The 20,899-nt window shown below is 43.2% G+C and overlaps 1 protein-coding gene across 1 annotated transcript in view; it reads left to right on the forward strand.

The window, feature by feature from the left end:
* SYVN1 (synoviolin 1) overlaps positions 1-15,724 on the forward strand; it is a 60,891-nt gene extending 45,167 nt beyond the window's left edge. The window contains exons 8-15 of the mRNA XM_082270682.1: positions 2,500-2,565; positions 2,666-2,782; positions 5,604-5,776; positions 5,910-6,044; positions 7,726-7,848; positions 7,931-8,117; positions 15,092-15,225; positions 15,319-15,724. Coding sequence (XP_082126808.1) covers positions 2,500-2,565; positions 2,666-2,782; positions 5,604-5,776; positions 5,910-6,044; positions 7,726-7,848; positions 7,931-8,117; positions 15,092-15,225; positions 15,319-15,449 — 1,066 coding nt within the window. The 3' untranslated portion in view covers positions 15,450-15,724. The remainder of the gene's footprint in view (positions 1-2,499; positions 2,566-2,665; positions 2,783-5,603; positions 5,777-5,909; positions 6,045-7,725; positions 7,849-7,930; positions 8,118-15,091; positions 15,226-15,318) is intronic.
* The last annotated feature ends 5,175 nt before the right edge of the window (positions 15,725-20,899 follow it).

Raw genomic sequence — 20,899 nt, forward strand, 5'->3', positions numbered from 1 at the left:
CAGAGACATTCACACCAGTGGCCTGCCGGAGGTCATTTTGTAGGGCTCTGGTAGTACTCCACTTGTTCCTCCTTGCACAAAGAAGCAGATACGGGTCCTTCTAATGGGTTAAGGACCTTCTACTGCCATGTCCAGCTCTCATAGAGTAACTGCTTGTCTCCTCCATGCTGTTGAGACTGTGCTGGGAGACACAACAAACCTTCCGGCAATGGCATGTATTGTATTGATGTGCCATTCTTGAGGAGTTGGACTGTCTGTGCAACCTCTATAGGGTCCAGGTATCACCTCCTGCTAAGTAAGGACACTGACCCAGCTAAACGCAAAACTAGTGAAAAACAGTCAGAAAAGATGAGTTGGGGAAAAAAGTTAGTGGTCTTCACCTGTAAAATCATTCCTGTTTACAAGGGTGTCTAATTGTTGCCCATATAGTGCACCTGTTAATTAAATTAACACCAAAGCAGCTGTAAATGATTAACAACCCCCTCTGCTACATTACTGACCAGATCAATATCACGGGAGTTTAATTGACTTGATGCTACACTCTGATTAGAAAGTGTTCCTTTAATTTTTTTGAGCAGTATATCAACTACAATACAGAATATCAAATTATTCTGAGAATCTGGAGAAATCTCTGTGCGCAAGGGACAAGGCTGAAACCCAATATTGGATGCCCCTGATCTTCGGTCCCTTAGACAGCAATGCATTAAAAACAGGCATGATTCTGTGATGAATATACAACAAAAGAATTTCTGCGCTAGATAAAAGTAAAAAATAAAGAATAGCAAATAAACAGCAGCACACACAGACCAATAGAAAAGGCCCAACAATAAATACAAATGGGTGTGGCGCAAGTGGTTGATAACCACTTGCGTTGACGTCTATAAAATTTAGAAAGTGTATAAAGGCATACACTGCTAGTGAATGACCTAAAGATATAAACTTATAATGTAACAATATATGTGCATAAAGACCATAATAATGTCCATAAAAAAAAAAAGGTTAAAGCTATTTCAAATGATGAAGACAAGCACTTTGTCTTAGGAAGAAACCAAAAGTCCCAGCGTGCAAATGAAAGCCGATCTTCCCAAAACTCGATTGAAAAAGTCACCAACAAATGTGATAAGGAAATGGCCGCTTACCAGAATGTAATGGCTTCCAAATGAATGGAAAAGCCAATAGCGCTTATGGGGGATATTACCCACCAGGCATAAACCATCAAGAATGTTCATTCAGGTAGGCTTCCAGGTAAATAGGCAGGTTCCGATTTAAACATGAAATAAATGCAAGAGTACATAGCGTAATACAGTCTAAAAGATTTCCATTTATTAAAAAAATGTGCGCTCACATGATAGATAATACAATCGAGCATGTAAAACTGCAGGGTATCAAAGCAAATCGGCCGAGGGGCGTGGTGACGTCATGTTTTATATGCTCGATTTTGTATTATCATTTGTGAAAACAAAGGGAAGGTCTTGCATATTTAATTAATACAATACCAAACTGCATACCGCTTCTATGGCGACAGCATTGTGTTGTATTAGAGTCTGAATGCTTAACAGGCCTGCCTGCAGTCCAGACCTTTCACCACCTGAAAAAACTGGCACATCTTGAAACGAAAAATATGACAAGACCCAGGACTGTTGCGCAATTTGAATTTTATATCAGGAAAGAATGGGGCAACTTTCACAAACTCCAGCTAGTCTTCTCAGTTCCAAAACATTTACAAAGTATTGTTAAAAGAAGAGGGGATTTTACACTATGGTAAACTTGGCCCTCTCCCAACTTTTTTGAGACCTGTTGCTGCCATCAATTTCAAAATTAGCTTACTTTTTTTTTCTTAAAATGGTACATTTTTATAGTGTTTTTTTTTTTTCTAGTAACTGGATGGAGTTCTGGACTTCTTCTTTTTCTCATGCTATACAATTTTTTAATCATGTTGCTGTAAAAAGCATGTTTAAAAAGATCAATAGATCAGGCTGAAGCAGTCATGGGACTGGTGACTCATCTTTTATCAGATGGCTCTCTGAAATTTCAGCCAGATGTTCCAGTTGAAAAGGAGATAATCAAGCTGTGCTCTTGCTTTAGCTAATTCTGGTGGAAATATATTGTCATGTAATAAATCCAGTATAAAGAAATGTATTTGGAACTTTAATTTACAAATATAAGGAAGCAAATATATGAACTTATGTCCATGCTGGTATTTAAATAGATGTGTCATATTAGCAGCTTTAGGACATCGTGCATTTCTACACTTTTTTGTGTTTGCATTTTTTTTTTTTTTTTTAATTCTTGGTTGCTGCACTTTGGTGCTGTTTTTAGCAAATGCATCTTCCATTGTGTATAGTATCACATGTAAAATGCATCAAGAACAAACCGCAGGGAATGAGACCTGACATGGTTCAAAGTATATACAATTTTGGATCTGTTTCTTTTTATGGCCTGCTTATAAAGTCCAAGTATACTGGTTCTTTTTCAAATTTTTGTTTTATACCCATACAGACAGTTTAAGAAAGCTGTGACAGATGCCATCATGTCAAGAAGAGCAATCCGCAATATGAACACACTGTAAGTAATAACTGAGTAGACAGGAACTAGGATTAAAACATTATTCAGTCTTCGTTGTTTAGTGGAAAAGTGAATTGTTTGACTTGCATGTCATATTTAGGTATCCCGATGCTACTCCAGAGGAGCTCCAGGCGATGGATAATGTGTGTATCATCTGCAGAGAGGAGATGGTGACAGGAGCAAAGAGACTACCATGTAACCACATATTTCACACCAGGTAAGATGTGTGTAGACATTGTGGAATAACAAATCCATATTGGGTTTAAACCCTCCATAGTAAAGTAGTTCTATCCCTGCTGTCCAAGCTCAACTCTTGCCAATCCAGCAACCATGCTGTCATTGCTACAGGAAAGGCCATATCAATTACTGACAGATAGTAAAAAGAAAAATGTTTTTTGTAAACTTAAAATGGTCTGCTTTTTAATATCCCGTTTGTCCCAACTAATTTTGCCAGTACTGTAAATACCTCGCCCAACTAGGTCTCTTTATACACTGCGCGAAAAAATGAAAGGAACACTTTGAAAACGCATCAGATTTCAATGGGGAAAAATATCATACTGGATATCTGTACTGATATGGACTGGGTAATGTGTTAGGAATGAAAGGATGCCACATTGTTTGATGGAAATGAAAATTATCAACCTACAGAGGGCTGAATTCAAAGACACCCCAAAAATCAAAGTGAAAAAATATGTAGCAGAATAATCCATTTTGCTGAAATTTTAATTGCAGCGACTCAAAATGGTCCTCAGTAGTTTGTATGGCCCCCCATGTGCTTGTATGCATGCCTGATAATGTCAGGGCATGTGCCTAATGAGACGACGGATGTTGTCTTGGGGTATTTCCTCCCAGATCTGGACCAGGGCATCACTGAGCTCCTGAACAGACTGAGGTGACACCTGGCGGCGTCCGATGAAACGGAACATAATGTCCCAGAGGTATTCTATTGGATTTAGGTCAGGCAAGTGTGGGGCCATTCAATGGTATTCCTTCATCCTCCAGGAACAACTGGCTGCATACTCTCGCCACATGAGGCTGGGCATTGTCATGAATCAGGAGGAACCCAGGATCCACTGCACCAGCATAGGGTCTGACAATGGGTTCAAGGAGTTTATCCTGATACCGAATGGCAGTCAGGTTGACATTGTCTAGCCTATACAGTTCTGTGCGTCCCTCCGTGGATATGCCTCCCCAGACCATCACTAACCCACCACCAAACCGGTCATGTTGAACAATGTTACAGGCAGCATAATGTTCTTCACGGCTTCTGCAGACCCTTTCATGTCTGTCACATGTTCTCAGGGTGAACCTGCTCTCATCTGTAGAAAGCACAGGGTGGCAGTGGGGGACCTTCCAATTCTGGTGTTAAATGGCAAATGCCAATTGAGCTCCACATTGCTGGGCAGTGAGCACAGGGCCCACTAGAGGACATTGGGCCTCAGGCCACCCTCATGAAATCTGTTTCTGGTTGTTTGGTCAGTGACATTCACAACATTGGCCTGCTGGAAGTCATTTTTTTAGGGCTCTGGCAGTGCTCATCCTGTTCCTCCTTGCACAAAGGAGCAGATACCAGTCCTGCTTATGGTTTAAGGACCTTTTACAGCCCCGTCCATTTTCCCTAGAATAACTGCCTGTCCCCTGAAATCTCCTACATGCTCTTGAGCTGGGAGACACCGCAAACCTTTTGGCAATGGCATAAATTGATGTGCCATCATGGAGGAGTTGGACTGCCCGTGAAACCTCTATAGGGTCCAGGTATCGCTTCATGCTACCAGTAGGGACATTGACCCTAGCAAAATGCAAAACAAGTCAAAAACAGCCAGAAAAGATGAGTAGGAAAAAAAATGTTAGTGGCCTCCACCTGGTAAACAATTCCTGTTTTGGAGATCATCTTATTGTTGCCCATCTAGTTCACCTGTTAAAATTAACACCAAAGCAGCTGAAACTGAATAACCACCTCTCTGCTACTTGACTGACCAGATCAATATCCCAGGAGTTTAATTGACTGGATGCTATAGTCTGATTAAAAAGTGTTCCTTTAATTTTTTTGAGCAATGTAAAAAAAAATGTATTTCCTTTCACCTTTTCATTCAAATCTAAATGTAGTCTGACCTCACTGCACTACTTACATATAGTGTAACTTTGATAGAGCACCAGCTTCACACATGCAGACTTGCCAGTGCAAATGTGCAGCCAGCAATCTTGGAGTTGCCTGAAGTCTTCTGGATATTCATATCTGAGAAGTCTGCAGACAGTGGAAAGTTCTAACCACATAATTTTCACCTAGGCAAGAAAAGCGAAATTGGGGAGGATAGTAATGTAATAAAGTAATTTATTGGAATGAAAAAAGTTAAACAATATGCAATTTTTGTTAAGAGGGGGTAAAAATTAGAAAATGTAGAAAGTGAGTGTAAGGGTCTGCCTTAAAAAGTTGCACTAAGTTGATGCAAAAATGTGCTCATTCATTTTGGCTTAGGAGCAAAATGCATTTGTGATTGGACCAATTCTCAATAGAATATACTTTCAATATATATTCCTTGCTTAGAAAGCTGACGGTTGACCATCATTTGCAGGCTTACTCAATAAACAAACAAAGCACTGAGTGCACTAACCTATACCAATCAGAAACCAGTACAGGATTGATTCTTTGTTTGCTTTAGTCAATCAATGTGTGGCCTTCTCTGCTCAATAGAAGTTGATAGTTTGCTGTCGAAGGGACATGCTTGAATACTTTTTGTCAGTGTATTTTGACAGCAGCGAGTCTTACTGTCAGAATGCAATGTTTGGAGGGGGGGGATTTCTGTGGCTGAACGAAAGAGAACTACCCATTTGTGCTCAGCTTTACCATGATTTGTTAAACAAGCATGTTGTACCAATGAATTCTGCTTTTCAATTGAGTATAGCCAAGTTAAGGGTAAATTTATATTTTATACTTGCCTAAAATGTGCATAAAACAAGGCTAAATGTGCATGATTTACAGGTTTTTTTTTTTTTTCCTCAACTCTGCTTTATCAATCTAACTGTGCTGTTTCCTTCAGCTGCTTGCGTTCCTGGTTCCAGAGGCAGCAGACATGTCCTACATGCCGCATGGATGTTCTCAGGGCCTCCCTCCCTGCTCAGACACCAGCACCTGCCGACCAGCCTGATCCTGCCCAGCAGCCACATGCGGCTCCTGCACAACAAACACCAATTATTCCTCCACAGCCCAACTGTAAGTAAAACCCCATGCCCCTGGACATTCTCTATTCCTGGTTTAGGTTTTACTATGTTCAATGTATTTGACTATTGCTAAAGCAGTCACTGTGTTTCCTTTGATTGACCTCTTTTTTTCCATTTCCATGTAGTTCCCCCTGGGATGCTCCCTCCTTTTCCACCTGGTATGTTTCCTCTTTGGCCCCCACTGGGTCCATTTCCACCAGTTCCTGGAGCTCCCGGAGCCAATGTCCCTGAAGAAGCTGCCAATGCAGGACCTTCTACTGGTAAGCTACTGGCTTTGTTTTTTTGTTTTATTGCAGAAAAAAAAATGTATACAAGGAGTTCTTCACTATAAACAATAACTTGAAAAACCCCTTCTCCAAGGAGCTAGGTGTTTTCGCACTCAGACCCTCACAAACTTTTTGCTTGCAACTTTGAGAAAACCATGGTACCTGAGATCTGTTAGGCATCCAAATTCACAACATACCATTCATCTATCTATAGGTTTTAAAGGTAGAGCTGTGTCCCACCATAGAAAGCCAAACCACTCAAAATAACCTGCCCTCCTAGAAGCTACTCTAAGTAGAAGTTGTAAGAGCGTTTGCAGCGCCTTCATCCTTACTGAAGAAATACAAATATTTTAAAGGATAACTTTAGTTCTAAACTAACTTGTAGGCTTGCAGTAGTTTCCATAAGTACAGCAAAAGAGTTAATGTAATTGGGTACCATATGGACGCCTGCTTCAAAGGTTGGAGAAAGATCTATAGGGGCTGGGGTTTAGACCTTTAGAAAGTTACCCAGATACAGGACCAGTTTCCCTGCCCTTCTCCTGAGTGGGACTTTGACTGTAATAATGAGTACAGAAGGTCAGTGGAGGAAATCGCTGTATGGGTTTAAAAAAAAAAAAAAAAAAAAGGTACCCAATTACATGGGCTGCTTGACAGGATGAATATTTGCAGGTCTGACCATTAAGAAAACCCTAGAATAATATTCAACATTTAAATGACTTGCTGTATATTCTGATGTCCTCAGTACTTGCCTGCCCAGCTAAACGTTTTCATATTCTAAGCCAGATTGGGGGACCACCCTAAGATAAAGGATGTAAGGAAAATATGTATTTGTCTTGGCTGAGGTTTACCACCCTGTCCTTCTGAGTAGGATTTTACATGTAATAAGATATGATTGTCAGTGGAGGTGAATACTGCTCACTAGGCTCAATATAACCTGGGTAGTGCTCAGTAGTGTTATGGCGATCCCATGGTACCTGATTACAATAACTGCTTGACAGTACACACTTTTTTCAGCTTGACCAATAAATTTCCCGAATTTCGAACAATTTCTGTCTAAGTGGTTCCTGACTCGACAAAAGTAAATTTAAAAAATAATTTGACCTGGGTGTAAAAAAATCAGAACAGTGACTGCATCCTTATAAGATGCAGTCACTGTTCAGCAATGCCACTGTATTCAGGCAGCTACAGTTGCCTTGGCTGCCTAAATACAATAGCCGTTAGTGCTGATTCTCCCATCTACATTGATGGGGATGTGGGACTATTGATTTTTCCCCTACGCAACCTTTCAGGCTGAACAGGACAAACTCAAGTTGTGTATGGCAGCGTTAAAAGAGATGTTCACCTTTTGGAACATGTTCCACGCGTTATCAGGGTGGAACATGTTACAGTAGCTGCAGCATACCCCCCCCCCCCTTCTCCCTCCAAGTGACAGCCAGCGGGGATCTTTTCCTATGCAGCTGCATCAATCATTCATAGCTTCCTATGAAATGTATGGTGCATTTTATTTTTTTGCAAAAGGCAAACTTATCCTTTAATACAACCATAGAATATCTTTTTAAATGGCCTGTCTGCATTTTCTGATATCCTCAGTGAAGTTCCTACTTCCATCCTACACCTTTCTCTGCATTGTTTGTTCATTTTTTTAACATTTATTTTTCATCTTTCTGTTTCATAGCATCTGCTGCCAGACCTAGTGAAGGTGCAACTGTAGGTGGCTCTGACTCCTCTACTGGGACATCTATGCCAGGGTTTCCGTTTCCTCCTCCATTTTTGGGAATGCCCATTTTCCCTCCATTTGGTAAGTTGCAGCGCCCAGCTTGTTGTTTGAGCAGTCGTAGTTGGGCAGTGGCTGGAAATGACCCTTTCTGTTTGTTTCCTAGGACTTCCACCTATGCCAATGCCTCCTGCAGGCTTTGCAGGTTTAACGGATGAGGAGCTGAGGGCAATGGAGGGTCATGAGAGACAAAACCTGGAAGCCAGACTGCAGTGTCTGCAAAACATCCATACCCTTCTAGATGCTGCAATGCTACAAATTAACCAATACCTAACAGTGTTGGCAAACATTGGGTGAGCAGTGGAAAGTTTTTGTCTTATATTTTAAATATTCGTATTTAGTAAACCCTCAGTGTACATAGCCACATACGATGTAAGCATAGTACTATTCTGCTGTGATCTTAATTCATAGGAATGAGTAGACAGAATATAGTGTGATAACACTTGTGATCAAACTGCGACTAAATTCTGTGTATAATTTCCAGTGTTAAATTTAATTTCAATTTGCAGTTTCTAGGGCAACTTCTCATGATTTAACCACTTGCTGACCGTCCTATAACAGTTTTACTGCTACAGGGCGGCAGTTGTGCACCTGATCATGAAAAATATGTACGTGATCCAGCTCTTCTAGGTAGTGGGTGTGAATGCGCGCTGCCGGCGGCTCACTCCTGCTGTGATTATACACAGCGAGAGCGGATCGGTGGGTACCGTGGACTCTGTGTCTGCCTGCACCCGCTAATCATCCTGTTGAGAAATAGAATAACGGTCTGCCTATGTAAACAAGGCAGATCGCCATTCTGACAGGAGGGAAGGCATGGATCCTGTGTCTCTTCAAAGCAGGGACTAAGATCTATGTCTTCCCCCTAGTGAAAGCACCTCCCACACTGTAGTAAAACACAGGTAGGCACCGTGCCGTTTCGCAAAAAAATGGCTTGGTCTCGAACGGGGTAAATCTTCCAGAGCTGAAGTGGTAATTTTAATTTCCCCTTTAAAAACAAGCCCCCATCCAATCATCTAATCACATAGAGCGTGGAGTTGTGATTTCATGTTTCACTCTTATCACCAGCTTCTAGTGAAACCAGGCAGTAGAGTTCCTCCAATCAATCTGTTATGAATACTTAAATGTGATAAAAATGTCTTTTCTCTTTCCTTCATCGATGGACACAGCGCTCCATACATCATAACTACTGGGTTATATTGCCTCCCAGGAGTAGGACTAGGCAGAACAAAAAACTTCTGGCTATGTTAATGGGCCATCCTCTGCTGGTATATAACCCCCCCTCTCTGCTCTAGGTAATCAGTTTTAATCTGTCTAGTCAGGAGTAAGGACTTAGGCTCCTGGCAGGGATCTCTGGTCCTAGCAGTTTTTTCTCCTTCCTTACATCTTTTTTTGTTTTTTTTTTCTCTTGGGAGATCTACAATCAACTGCTGGGCTGGATAATCTAGATCCAGTGGTCCCTCCAGCCCAGCCAGCAAGCATGTGCAGACCGCAGCTATGCGCTAGGTCGGCCATGATATAGCCTCATGGACAGAGGCTGGCCCACGAGTTAAACGTCTCGCAGGGTCGCATATGACTAGGCGTGGGTCTGAGTCACAGCGGTCCCTAGGCTGACAGCTCCCCTACTTCGGTGGTGGGGATTCTGTCTGGAGTGTTACCCGCACCATGGAAGGATAAGTGCAGTCCCCACTCTCCCCTTTTGGCAGTTTTTTGGGATGGACGCGGGTAACCTCCAGGGATGGTTGGACCTGCCTGCAGGTTCCCTCCTCCCATCTTTAACCACTTAAGCCCCGGAAGATTTTACCCCCATTCCGACCAGGGTTTTTTTTTTTTTTTTACTGCGTGAATTTAACGGACAATTACGCGGTCGTGCAACGCTGTACCTAAACGAATTTGACGTCCTTTTTTTTCCCCACAAACAGAGCTTTCTTTTGGTGGTATTTGATCACCTGTGCGATTTTTACTTTTTGCGCTATAAACAAAAAAAGAGCGTAAATTTTGCAAAAATAACAATATTTTTCAAATTTTTTTTTATATGAAATTCCCCCCAAAAAAATGTAAAAATCAAAATTTTTTAAAATTTTTGGCCAATTTGTTTTCTGCTACATATGTTTGGTAAAAAAAATCGCAAAAAGCGTATTTTGATTGGTTTGCGCAAAAGTTATTGCGTTTACTAACTAAGGGAAAGATTTCTGTCATTTTTGGTGTTTTTTTTCTTAACGCGTAATGGCGGCGATCTGCGATTTTTTTTTTTTTTTTTTTTTTTTTTTTTTTTTTTTTTTTTTTTTTTTTTTTTTTTTTTGCGGTACTGCGACATTGAGGGGGACAGATCGGACCCTTGACTGACATTTTTGACACTTTTGGGGTTACCAGTGACATTACTGCAGTAATCAGTACTATACATATGCACTTTTACTGTAAAATGACACTGGCAGGGAAGGGGTTAACTTTATTGGGGAGGGAGGGGTTAAGTGTGTCCCTAGGGGCGTGCTTTCTACTGTGATTGGCTGTGGCTACTAGTGTAGGAACAGTGATCAACGGGTCCTACATAGTAGAACCGTCTGATCACTGTTTCTACACAGGGGAGAATGACAGGCGGCTTGTTTACATCAGCCGCCTGACTTTCTCCCTCTGTACCGACGATCGGCGAGTGACCGGCGGACATCGGGTCCGCCGGTCACACGCACTAACTTGCCTGTGAACGAGCTCGCCCGCTATTGGCTCACAAGGAAGTGACAGGCAAGTGACGTACCGATACGTCACTCTGCCTGGCCGGGGCTGACCGCCGCAGTATATAGTCATGCGGCGGTCGGCAACCGGTTAAACCCCTCAGTGAGCTTGGTTTCCCCCACTCCCTTTCCCCCGTCTGGAGTCTTGTGGGGCTCCCAGGGCAGAGGATGCAGCAGAGACCCCTGGTGTCTCCCCCGCTATCTCCACTCTGTAGGGGTCCTGGGATAGTGTACATCCTGCCCTGGAAGTCTGGAGGGGTCCCAGTTTAGGAGACCCCTAGATGCATGCCCCACTGTGTGCAGTGTGGGTATAATGCAGGGGGGTCTCAGTGCAGAGTGCACAGCAGAGTCTCCCCTAACGTGTGTCCTACCTTCAGGAGGGGTCTTCTTGCAGAGGGTGCAGCATTGCAGAGGGCGCAGGAAAGATCCTGGTGGCATGCTTCAGCATCTGTAGCTGATGGCGCCCATTTTTCCTTAGTCTGGCTGGTCTCCAGCTGGCGGCCATGTTTATGTAGCCCGATGTCACGGGGGCCATTTTCCCTTAGTCCGGGAGACGCTGAAGATGACCGAAGCCTAGTGGGGATGCCGAACCTCTTCCTTCTCAGTTTCCTCTTCCTGTGCCTGGGACATATGAACAGGGATGGCGTCCATGGTGATGCTGGGTTTGAATTTTCGGCGCTCCTCTGATCGGTAGGGGGAGTCCTTGTGGGTCCCTGTTATCTCTCTCTCTGCTGATAGGTACCCTGAGCCTGGGGAGGGGATGCTTCAGTGGTGCCAAAAGATCATTTTTGTACTGCAAGGTCTTCCTTTCCTTATGGAGCCTCAGGGTTACATCTCCCCCACTTACCCCCTCATGGAGGTGGCAGGTCCCTTGAGACCCCAGCTTCCCATAGTTGCACTGACGGTGGTCCTGCAGTCCTTAGTGTCCCAGTTGGTTGTGGCATGTGGGCAAAGGCCCAGGAGGAAGTATCCCCCGCCTTTCCCTGCTCAGTCTGTCTCATCTGATTCTGAGCCTGATGCCGCCGTGGACGCGGCCTGTCCAGGGGGGCTTAATATCACACCCCCAGATCCATCCGATATTGAGGATAATTCCGCTGCTAGACTAATTTATCATTGCAGTGCGTGAGACTTTAAAAATGGAGGATGCGGCTGATGTAGCCACGGACGTGGCTGTGTCGTTTGGTACGCATAAATCACCTCGCACTCCAAAGGTGTTTCCTTATGTGCCTTATTTTGATGGGTTTTCCAATAAGGAATGGGAAAAACCAAAGTTACCCTTTGTGGTCCCCAAATGTTTGCTGTGGACTAGTCCACTAGTGGTGGACCCTTCTATTTCCAGGTTGAACAAAGCTACCATGATCCCAATAGAGGAATCCCCGTCCTTTAAGGACCCGGCTGACAGGAAAGCGGAGGCTGTGGCAGGCAGCATGTTTACTATGGCTGGTTCGACATTGCGGACAGTTTTTTGCCTCAGCCCTGGTGTCTCAGATGCTAACTGATTGGGAGCAAAGAAAACAAAAAGAGGGCGCACCGACCTAGCGCATTATCCTCAATTACAGGCTTTATTGTGTAACATTAAAAATGGCTACTCACAGACGTAGATGAAAGTAAAGCATATCGAGCTAAACTGCTCAAATGTCCGGGTCAGTCCATATAATTGTCCATGACCGATGAGATGATGGCTGACCCGTTTCGAGGCCCAGCCTCTTCCTCAGAGCCACTCAGGTCCTTTTTAAAATACTGATCCTCCTGAACCACGTAACTGTTTGTTGGTGCCAAAAGTTTAGGTCTGCCCTGGTTGGCGTCCAAGGGGGAACATTTTCTTTTAAGCGCTCCATAAGAAAAGGAGTAAAGTTTATGCCCTGATTATTTTATCTTCTTAAGAGCCCAGGAAAATGGAAAGTTAGCCTGGGTCCAATTCAGAGTGTCCGGAGTTAGATTAATGTTCAGGGCCTCGACTTATTTACATTAATCTTATAATTGCAAAGTCTGCGTACGTGTACAGTTTATCTAAGAGATTAGGGATAGTTATAGCTGAATCTTTATTATCCAGGTTGTTTCTAATTTAATACAGCAGTGGATCCAATACCTGTACAAAAATACAGGTACATATGTTGGTCCCTACACTGATATATTGCATGATGTATTTCATAAAACCCCAAATTACCTGATCAAAGGCTTCCCCACAGCGGCTGAAATCAGTAGTTTTGGAATGTCCTTGGATTGCGCCAAGTGGATTACATTTTAAAGCCCTGCAGGTATTATCCCTCACCTTTCTATTTGGATTAAAACCCACTTGGTCATTATGGACCAATGACGGTATGAGTGGGAGAAGACAATGGACAAGAATTTTTGGGAATTACTTGAGATCTACATTTATTAAGGGATGGAGCTATAAATTGCACAATCTGAATCATCTTTATCCTCCTTGGGGAGTAAAGTTATGTGGGCCTGAGAAGTAGCTTTGGGCAGGGTCACACCTTCTAGTAGGGCATCGCAGGCCTGGACCAGACTGGGTACATGATGTGTGGAAAAGGTTTCATACCAGAGTACAGGGAAACCGTTTGGGCCTGAGGATTGTCCCGTATTTATTTCATGCATTGCCTTCAGTACGTCAAGATCAGTGACCCTCCTGTCCCTCACTGTCCTGTGCAGATAGACATGGGAGACCCAAAGTGCGAAGGTAGTCATTGAAAAGAGCTGACCATGTATGGGTCAGACATTGCAGTTTTCTGGGGCAGGTTGTAGAGTTTCTCATAGTAATCTCTGAAACTGTTTGTTTTCTGTCTCCTGAGATTTATGGAGGTTGAGGCCCTGCAGGGACACTGCAGTAGGTATGAAAGTTTTATGCCTAGTTTCCTGTAATTCTCTGGCTATAATTTTGCCTGGTTTACCTCAAATTCATAGAAATGCCTCCGGGAGTACATGCTTAGTTTTCGCTTTAGAGAGTAAGAGAATGTTCAAAGAATCCTGTAGAATTTTAAGTCTACAGCAATTTTAACCGCAAAGACCATTAGAGGGACTCTTCCAAAGAAAGAATACATTCAGAAAGTGAAGCAATTTCCTGTTGCTTGTCTTTCTTTACTTTGGCAATCAGTTTAATGAGGGTGCCTCCAATTACACCTGTCCTGAAGTCAAGAATACTTTGACTGGTGTAATGAATTATGGGGAGCGGAATAAAGTAAAAATCCCTGGCTTTACGATGGAACAAATGTCACACATCTGAGACCTTAGTACTGTCATCTTAATCCTGGCTTAACTTCTTAAAAGTTAGGTTGGCAGTACTTCTCCTGTGGATCACAGCAGTGCAGTTCATTCTGCACTACTGTCACCTGTTTTCAGCAGACAGCAGGCTGAAGCCTGCTATCGGCTGATGTCACAGCGCTGGTCCAGGCTTGGGCAAGATCGCAACAATGAAGTCTGGATCCACCCACGTGCCTGGACCGGCACCTGGCTCAGCTTCTCAGCAAGCTGCTGAGAGCCTGAGCCGGCCACTCCCGCCCCCTTTAAAGCCTAGCGCTCCAGTGAGCGTGGGGGGACAGAGCAAAGAGCTGCTTTTGGACAGTCAGCAGCTCTCTGCTCACGGAGCTGTGAGAAGCGACTGATCGGCGGGGCTCGATCGCTCCGTTCTCAGTGCAGAGGTGCCAGGGGACAGATGCAGCATCAAACCAATGCTGCATCCATCTAGGCAAGTATGAATCTTAAAAACAAAAAAAACATACATCTCTTTTAATAAGAGAAAAGGTGCACACTTGTTTAGACTTGGTAGCTGTAGAAATACCATAACAGATTGGTGCCGCGCCAAGCCTGCGTTATCCGTCTCCCAGGTTTACACTCTGTATTTAGGTGTTGGCAGAGATAGAAACCTACCAGAAGGCGTGGCCGATTGGAGTTAAATACAGTGTGTTGCAGTACCCATATGCTTCGTGGGGGGGGGGGGGGTGGAAGTTCGAGCTGAAGCTTTCATTTACCCTACATTGGAGTGGAATACAGTGTGCGGCGGTACCTGAATGCTATATTGTGTTCTGGTAGCTGCATGCTTGTTCTAGCTCGATGACTTTTTCAGGAAGTTAAAGTGGTATTAAAGGTTTAGCTTCTTTTTTATTTTTAAAAAAGTAACAAACCGGTCATACTTACCTGTGTGTTTTTTTTTTTTTTGTGCAGTAGTTTTGCACAGAGCAACCTTGATCCTCTTCTTCCTGGGTCCCCTGCTAGCACTTGACACTATTACACTGCAGATATACACCTATTCAGCTACAGAACATTGTAGGCATGGTCACATGTCAAGAAGTGCATTACTATATTACAGTAGGACTTTAGGGCAAAAGTTGATTTTTTTTTTTTGTTATTTTTATATTATTTTTTTTCTTAGGGTATCGCGTAAAGAAACTTTCCAAATCCTATAACATAGCAAATCTTCCCTTTTTTGAGTATAGGTCTTCTTTAAATGTCCTAGGTTTGTAATAGGTAAATTGTAAGGGATATTTTTAATTTCGTTAGTTTGTTCCTACTTTGTAATGGCATTTATTTTTTGTGAACAGCCCCCCTCGTCCACCAGTCCCTTCTACACAGTCTCCACCAGCACCAACAGATACCGCTTCCTCTAGTCACACTGAAGAAACTCCCTCAGATGCACCATCAGAGGTGACCAATGTTGGACCATCTCAGGAAACGGGTATTTTTTTTTTTTTTTTTAAATGAGATATTAACTTCTTCATCTTGGGATGCTTTTGAAGTTTGTTAAACATGTAAACTGTGCTTTTTACAGTAACCCCTGAATCTACCAGCGAAGAGATAACAAATGGCGCTGAAGGTGGCTCATCGATAGAAGAACCAGATGCAGCAGAACTTCGCCGGCGTAGACTTCAGAAATTAGAAACTGGTTCCCCTGAATCTTAATGAAGCTTCATCTGACCTGAACTTCACACACACCGTTATGTGTTCATAGGGAACATGGAGCTTTTACTGGACTCAAATAAAAGCCTGACATAAGTTAAGCTGGACTTCTATAAATATATATATATTTTTTAAGGACATGTTAGGGGCTCTTCAGGCAAATGCTTGCTGAATGAGGAAAGTTTGTTGACCTCATTAATTGCGTTGGACTTGTTTCAGCAAAATTAAACATTGGACTGGTCTGTTTTAGTTGATGGAATATAATTTTATCTGCAAGAGTTATTTTGTCAATGAGCACATTTCTATTGACATTTCATAAAAATAACATTGAAAATACACAACCTGAATGTATTTTTAGGAGCACAGTAATATATGTTGGCATGGAAAGAATTTATCTTTGTGACTGAGTTGACAGGCACGATGGCCAGTTATACGTGACATGAATGATCCTAGATTCAAGAATAAATCTGTGACATTGCACTAAAGTATTGGAATGCAAATCACCATTTTCTGGTCATATGCCCTTATTCAATGAAGAGAGTTCTAATTCCTAAAGCCTAACTCCATGAATTACAAACAAAACTACCCTTGCAGTGGGTCCTTCCTGTACGGCAAAGGATAAGGGCTTGTTAAACTTGGGAAATGAGGATTAAGGTGTGTATTACCTTTACACTTCGCTTCTCTAAAATCCTCCAGTTGGTGGTTGCACGATGATGTCATCAAGTAACAATGCAAAGCTAAATGCCAGAGCAGAGGAGAGTGCCATTGTCTGCCTCCTTTGAATTGATAAACATTTATTCCTGGCAATGCAGGGGGCCTCCAGGTGAAAGGGTAGTTTTTGGGGGGTTTTTTTTAATTCTTTTTAATTTCTGGAGTTGGACTTTAAAGCTTGCTAAATAAAAGCTAGAAAAAGTGTGGTGTGGTGGTACTACTACTCCCATTGCCCTTGGTGCTACCCGACTAAAAAGTGCTCTACCAGCCCCAAAAAAGACCCGCTTACTGAGTGGTACATCCAGGTTCACTGCTTCTGCTCTTTTCTGGCCCTGTTGACAGTCAAGTTCTCTTTGAGGCAGGGGCATCTATTGCTAGCCTCTCTGAGCACCCAGTAAAAAGCCTCTGCCTCCTAAAGAACTTGACCTTGGCTACCCTGAAGGTAATTACAGAGGCAGTGCACAGACCCATATGGAGCCTTTTTCAGTTAAAGGCTAAGTGTTTTAGAGCTCTTAGTGCTTCTAAAAAATAAAAAATAAAAAGCCTGTACTTGGAGAAGCGCAGGGATTCCCTCGGTTTACCTCCTTATCAGAATACTAGTTGCATGGCTGTCTGTCTTTGATACTTTGAGCATCTGACCCAGAAAAAGCATACAGATTAGAAGGAGTGAAGTCGGAGTTTATAGTCGTCATGATTGTTTCAAGGTTAGTGCCTCAAACTATTGACGTCACTGTAATTGAATGACATTGTGGCAACGAGCAATGCTAGCTTCTGTTGTCTTTCAGTACCGATACCTTTAATTGTGACAGTCAGAGTGAAGAAATGTCGTCAGCTCACCAAGGATTCCACAAAAGAGTCCAAAGCTTTATTGTCGTGGTCACATAGTCAATATACAGCAATGTTTCAGAGCTACGTACGGCCCCTTTATCAGGCAAGTGACTGACAAAGGGACCCTGCGTGGCTCCGAAATGCTGCCTTATGTTTTTACTATGTGACCACAAAAATAAAGCTTTGGACCCTTTTGAGGAATCCTTGGTGTGCGGTTGACATTTCTTCACTGTGTCTACTGTTTCCAGCCTGTGGTCATTACAGCACCCCAGCATTACTGAACTGCCATTTTCAGAAACGTGTGTGTGTGTGTGTGTGTGTGTGTGTGTGTGTGTGAGATTGCGTTTGGACTTTTTAGCTGTGGCATTGGGAGGCAGCTACTGTTTCCCCCTTGGGGATTGCTTTAGGGGTAACCAATGACCATTTAATTTGCTGACATATAAATACATTTTGTATTCTGATGAGTTACTGCTTTTCATTGAATAAGGCCATTACAGTTTATTAGTGCACTTTTCTTGAGGTGAGATTAAAGTTGAACTCCAAGTAAAGATCTAAATACACTTTTTAAATATATTGCCTGATAAAGGACTGGTCATTTTGTTCAGTTGATGTTTGGTTTCACACACCCCTATCATTCTACTTAACCTGGTGGTTATTCAAACTGGGGTGCTGCTTAGTGATGTAAAGAATGGATGCAGCTATTGGCTCTTTAACTGGTCCTGGGCACTTTTCCTTCCACTGATGCCAGCAGTAGGGAACAATTTGTCTCACTGATGCTAATGACTTCACAATATTCCTTCCCCCCACTGACCACGGTTGCTAGGTATTCTTTTTTTACTTCCACTGACCCCCAAGCCTGGTCCACTATTCTTCTGCACTGCTGCCTGGGCCTTTTCTAATCCGTTTGGCCCCTGAACTCTGAAAGTGTAAGAATGCCCAGCATAGTTATTTAAGTGACACCCCTATTTCCACTTCATTTTTGCAGCTATCGATATCACAGATTTGCTCAATGGATTATGAACCAGCATCATTCCACTGTGTAGCAGAGGTGTTTTAAGTGAGGTCTGTGTGGGGCAGACTGGTCATGTAAATCCAAGTGCAGCATTGGCACTGGCGGGCATATACCTGTGTTCTTCTAAACTCTTATGAACAGATAAGCTACACATAGCTTCATTAGCATACACTGCAACTTCTGTTGCTATGGTACAGTAGATGTGAATTAGGAGGTTCAATTCTCCATGCTAGTACACCAACATTAGGATCCTTATTTTAAAATAAGTGACAGCTACTGTCCATTAGATTTAAAATTAGTCACTTGGTTAAAATAAGGGCCCTTATCTTCAGCCTTGAGCCTAATGTGTCCTATGCAGAGACTTTAGAGCACATTCATTTACTAAACTAAAATCCAAGCTCTCTAGACTTTGTTTTATGACATCTAAATCAACTAAATACATTCCAGGTGTGTCAAAACAAAGGTTGTTCAATGACTTTGGGTTTATACAGTATCTCACAAACGTGAGTACACCCTTCACATTTTTGTAAATATTTTATTCTATCTTTTTATGTGACAACACTAAAGAAATGACACTTTGCTAAAATGTAAAGTAGTACAGTGTAAATTTGTTGTCCCCTCAAAATAACTCAACACACAGCCATTAATGTCTAAACCGCTGGCAACAAAAGTGAGTACATCCCTAAGTGAACATGCTTGAATTCTGTCCAAAGTGTCAATATTGTGTGTGACCACCAATATTTTCGAGCACTGCCTTTAACCCTCTTGGGCATTGAGTTCACCAGAACTTCACAGGTTGCCACTGGAGACCTCTTCCACTTCTCCATGATGACATCACGGAGATGGTGGATGTTAGAGACCTTGCACAGCTCCACCTTCCATTTGAGGATGCACTACAAATGCTCAATAGGGTTTAGGTCTGGAGACCTGCTTAGCTAGTCCATCACCTTTACCCTCAGATTCTTTAGCAAGGCAGTGGTAGTCTTGGAGGTGTGTTTGGGGTCATTATCATGTTTGAATACTGCCCTGCGGCCCAGTCTCTTAAGGGTGGGGATTATTCTCTGCTTCAGTATGTCACATGTTGGCATTCATGGTTCCTTCAATGAGCTGTTGCTCCCCAGTGCCGGCAGCACTCATGCAGCCCCAGACTATGACATTCCCACCACCATGCTTGACTGTAGGCAAGACACACTTGTCTTTGTACTCCTCACCTGGTTGCTGCCACACACGCTTGACACCATCTGAACCAAAAAGGTTTATCTTGGTCTCTTCAGACTACAAGACATGGTTCCAGTAATCCATGCCCATAGTCGGCTTGTCTCCATCAAACTGTTTGTGTACTTTCTTGTGCATCATCTTTATGAAAGGGTCCCTTCTGGGACGACAGCCATGCAGACCAATTTGATGCAGTGTGCGGCGTATGATCTGAGCACTGACAGGCTCACCCCCCCCCCCCCCCCCCACCCCTTCATCCTTTGCAGCAATGCTGGCAGCACTCATACGTCTGTAGCAGAATTCCTGGCTGTGGGTCCCCCTGGGTCACCGGGTGCAACAAAAATACTTTTGAACATGTTTCTTAAAGTGTGAGCACTGAGACAAGAACCAGTCCAGTATCTTTGGGTTTTTAGGTTTATTTAGGAACTTGGTGGAGAAGGAATGAGTGGGATACTCCAGCAATTTAACTATACACAACTTGAAGGGGACTCTTGAATAAATGCTCCTTGATGCTGATTAGCGTTGGCTTGATGCTGGTTAACGCTGACTCTATGCTGTAACTTCCCTTTTTTACTACAGAAGTCCCTTTTAGCTCCCTGAGGTACTCTCGCCTGAGGTAGCTACTTGTACACCTTTGCTGCACTGCTGAATGCTTCAGGGCTCACACTGGCGCCCCCTTTCACTTCCCTATCTTCAGGGCTTTGAACACTTGGCCCCCCCTTTCACTTCCAATACTACTGGTTAGCTAGCTCCTGGACCCCCTTGACCTTCTGGAGTGGTCCCCTTTCCTAGGTAGACCCATGGGCAGATCTTGAGTACTCACGATACTGGTTTTCCTGAAGACTTCTGCCCAGCAGCTCCACTCGGTTGGCAACACTCTGGATCCCTCTCTGCAGCACAGCCCAACCTCTGGCCCCCTCAGGCCAACTGCCTGAACCACCTTCACTCTCTGACAGGAGGAGAGACAGCCGTCCCCTCCTCCTGGGACTGATGCTCCCGCCAAAAGACCTTCTGTCACATTCTCCCCACAGATTTATATCTAATCCCAGGGTGCATTGTGGTAAATCCCGCCCACTGAGACTGTCCTAAACCCTGGTGTACCATTGGCTAGGTTTCCTCCACTGACCAACAAGATCCCTCATTGGACACAGTGGGGAGACTCCCCAGACTCAATAGATACACCTGGAAACATGTGACAGCTAGCTAACAATTCAGGCCCTCCTGATAAGCAGACAGGGCCACATACAGCTGCAAGAAAAATTATGTGAACCCTTTGGAATGATATGGATTTCTGCACAAATCGGTCATAAAATGTGATCTGATCATCATTATCGAAGTCACAACAATAGACAAAATCACAGTCTGCTTAAACTAATAACACACAAAGAATGAAATGTTGCCATGTTTTTATTGAACACACCATGTAAACATTCACAGTGCAGGTGGAAAAAGTATGTGAACCCCTAGACTAATCTCCAAGAGCTAATTGGAGTGAGATGTCAGCCAACTGGAGTCCAATCAATGAGATGTGATTGGAGGTGTTGATTACAGCTGTCCTGTCCTATAAAAAACACACACCAGTTCTGGGTTTGCTTTTCACAAGAAGCATTGCCTGATGTGAATGATGCCTCGCACAAAAGAGCTCTCCGAAGACCTACGATTAAGAATTGTTGACTTGCATAAAGCT

This window comes from Pelophylax lessonae (genome assembly GCF_965119305.1).
Source record: "Pelophylax lessonae genome assembly, chromosome: 10".
NCBI lineage: Eukaryota > Metazoa > Chordata > Amphibia > Anura > Ranidae > Pelophylax > Pelophylax lessonae.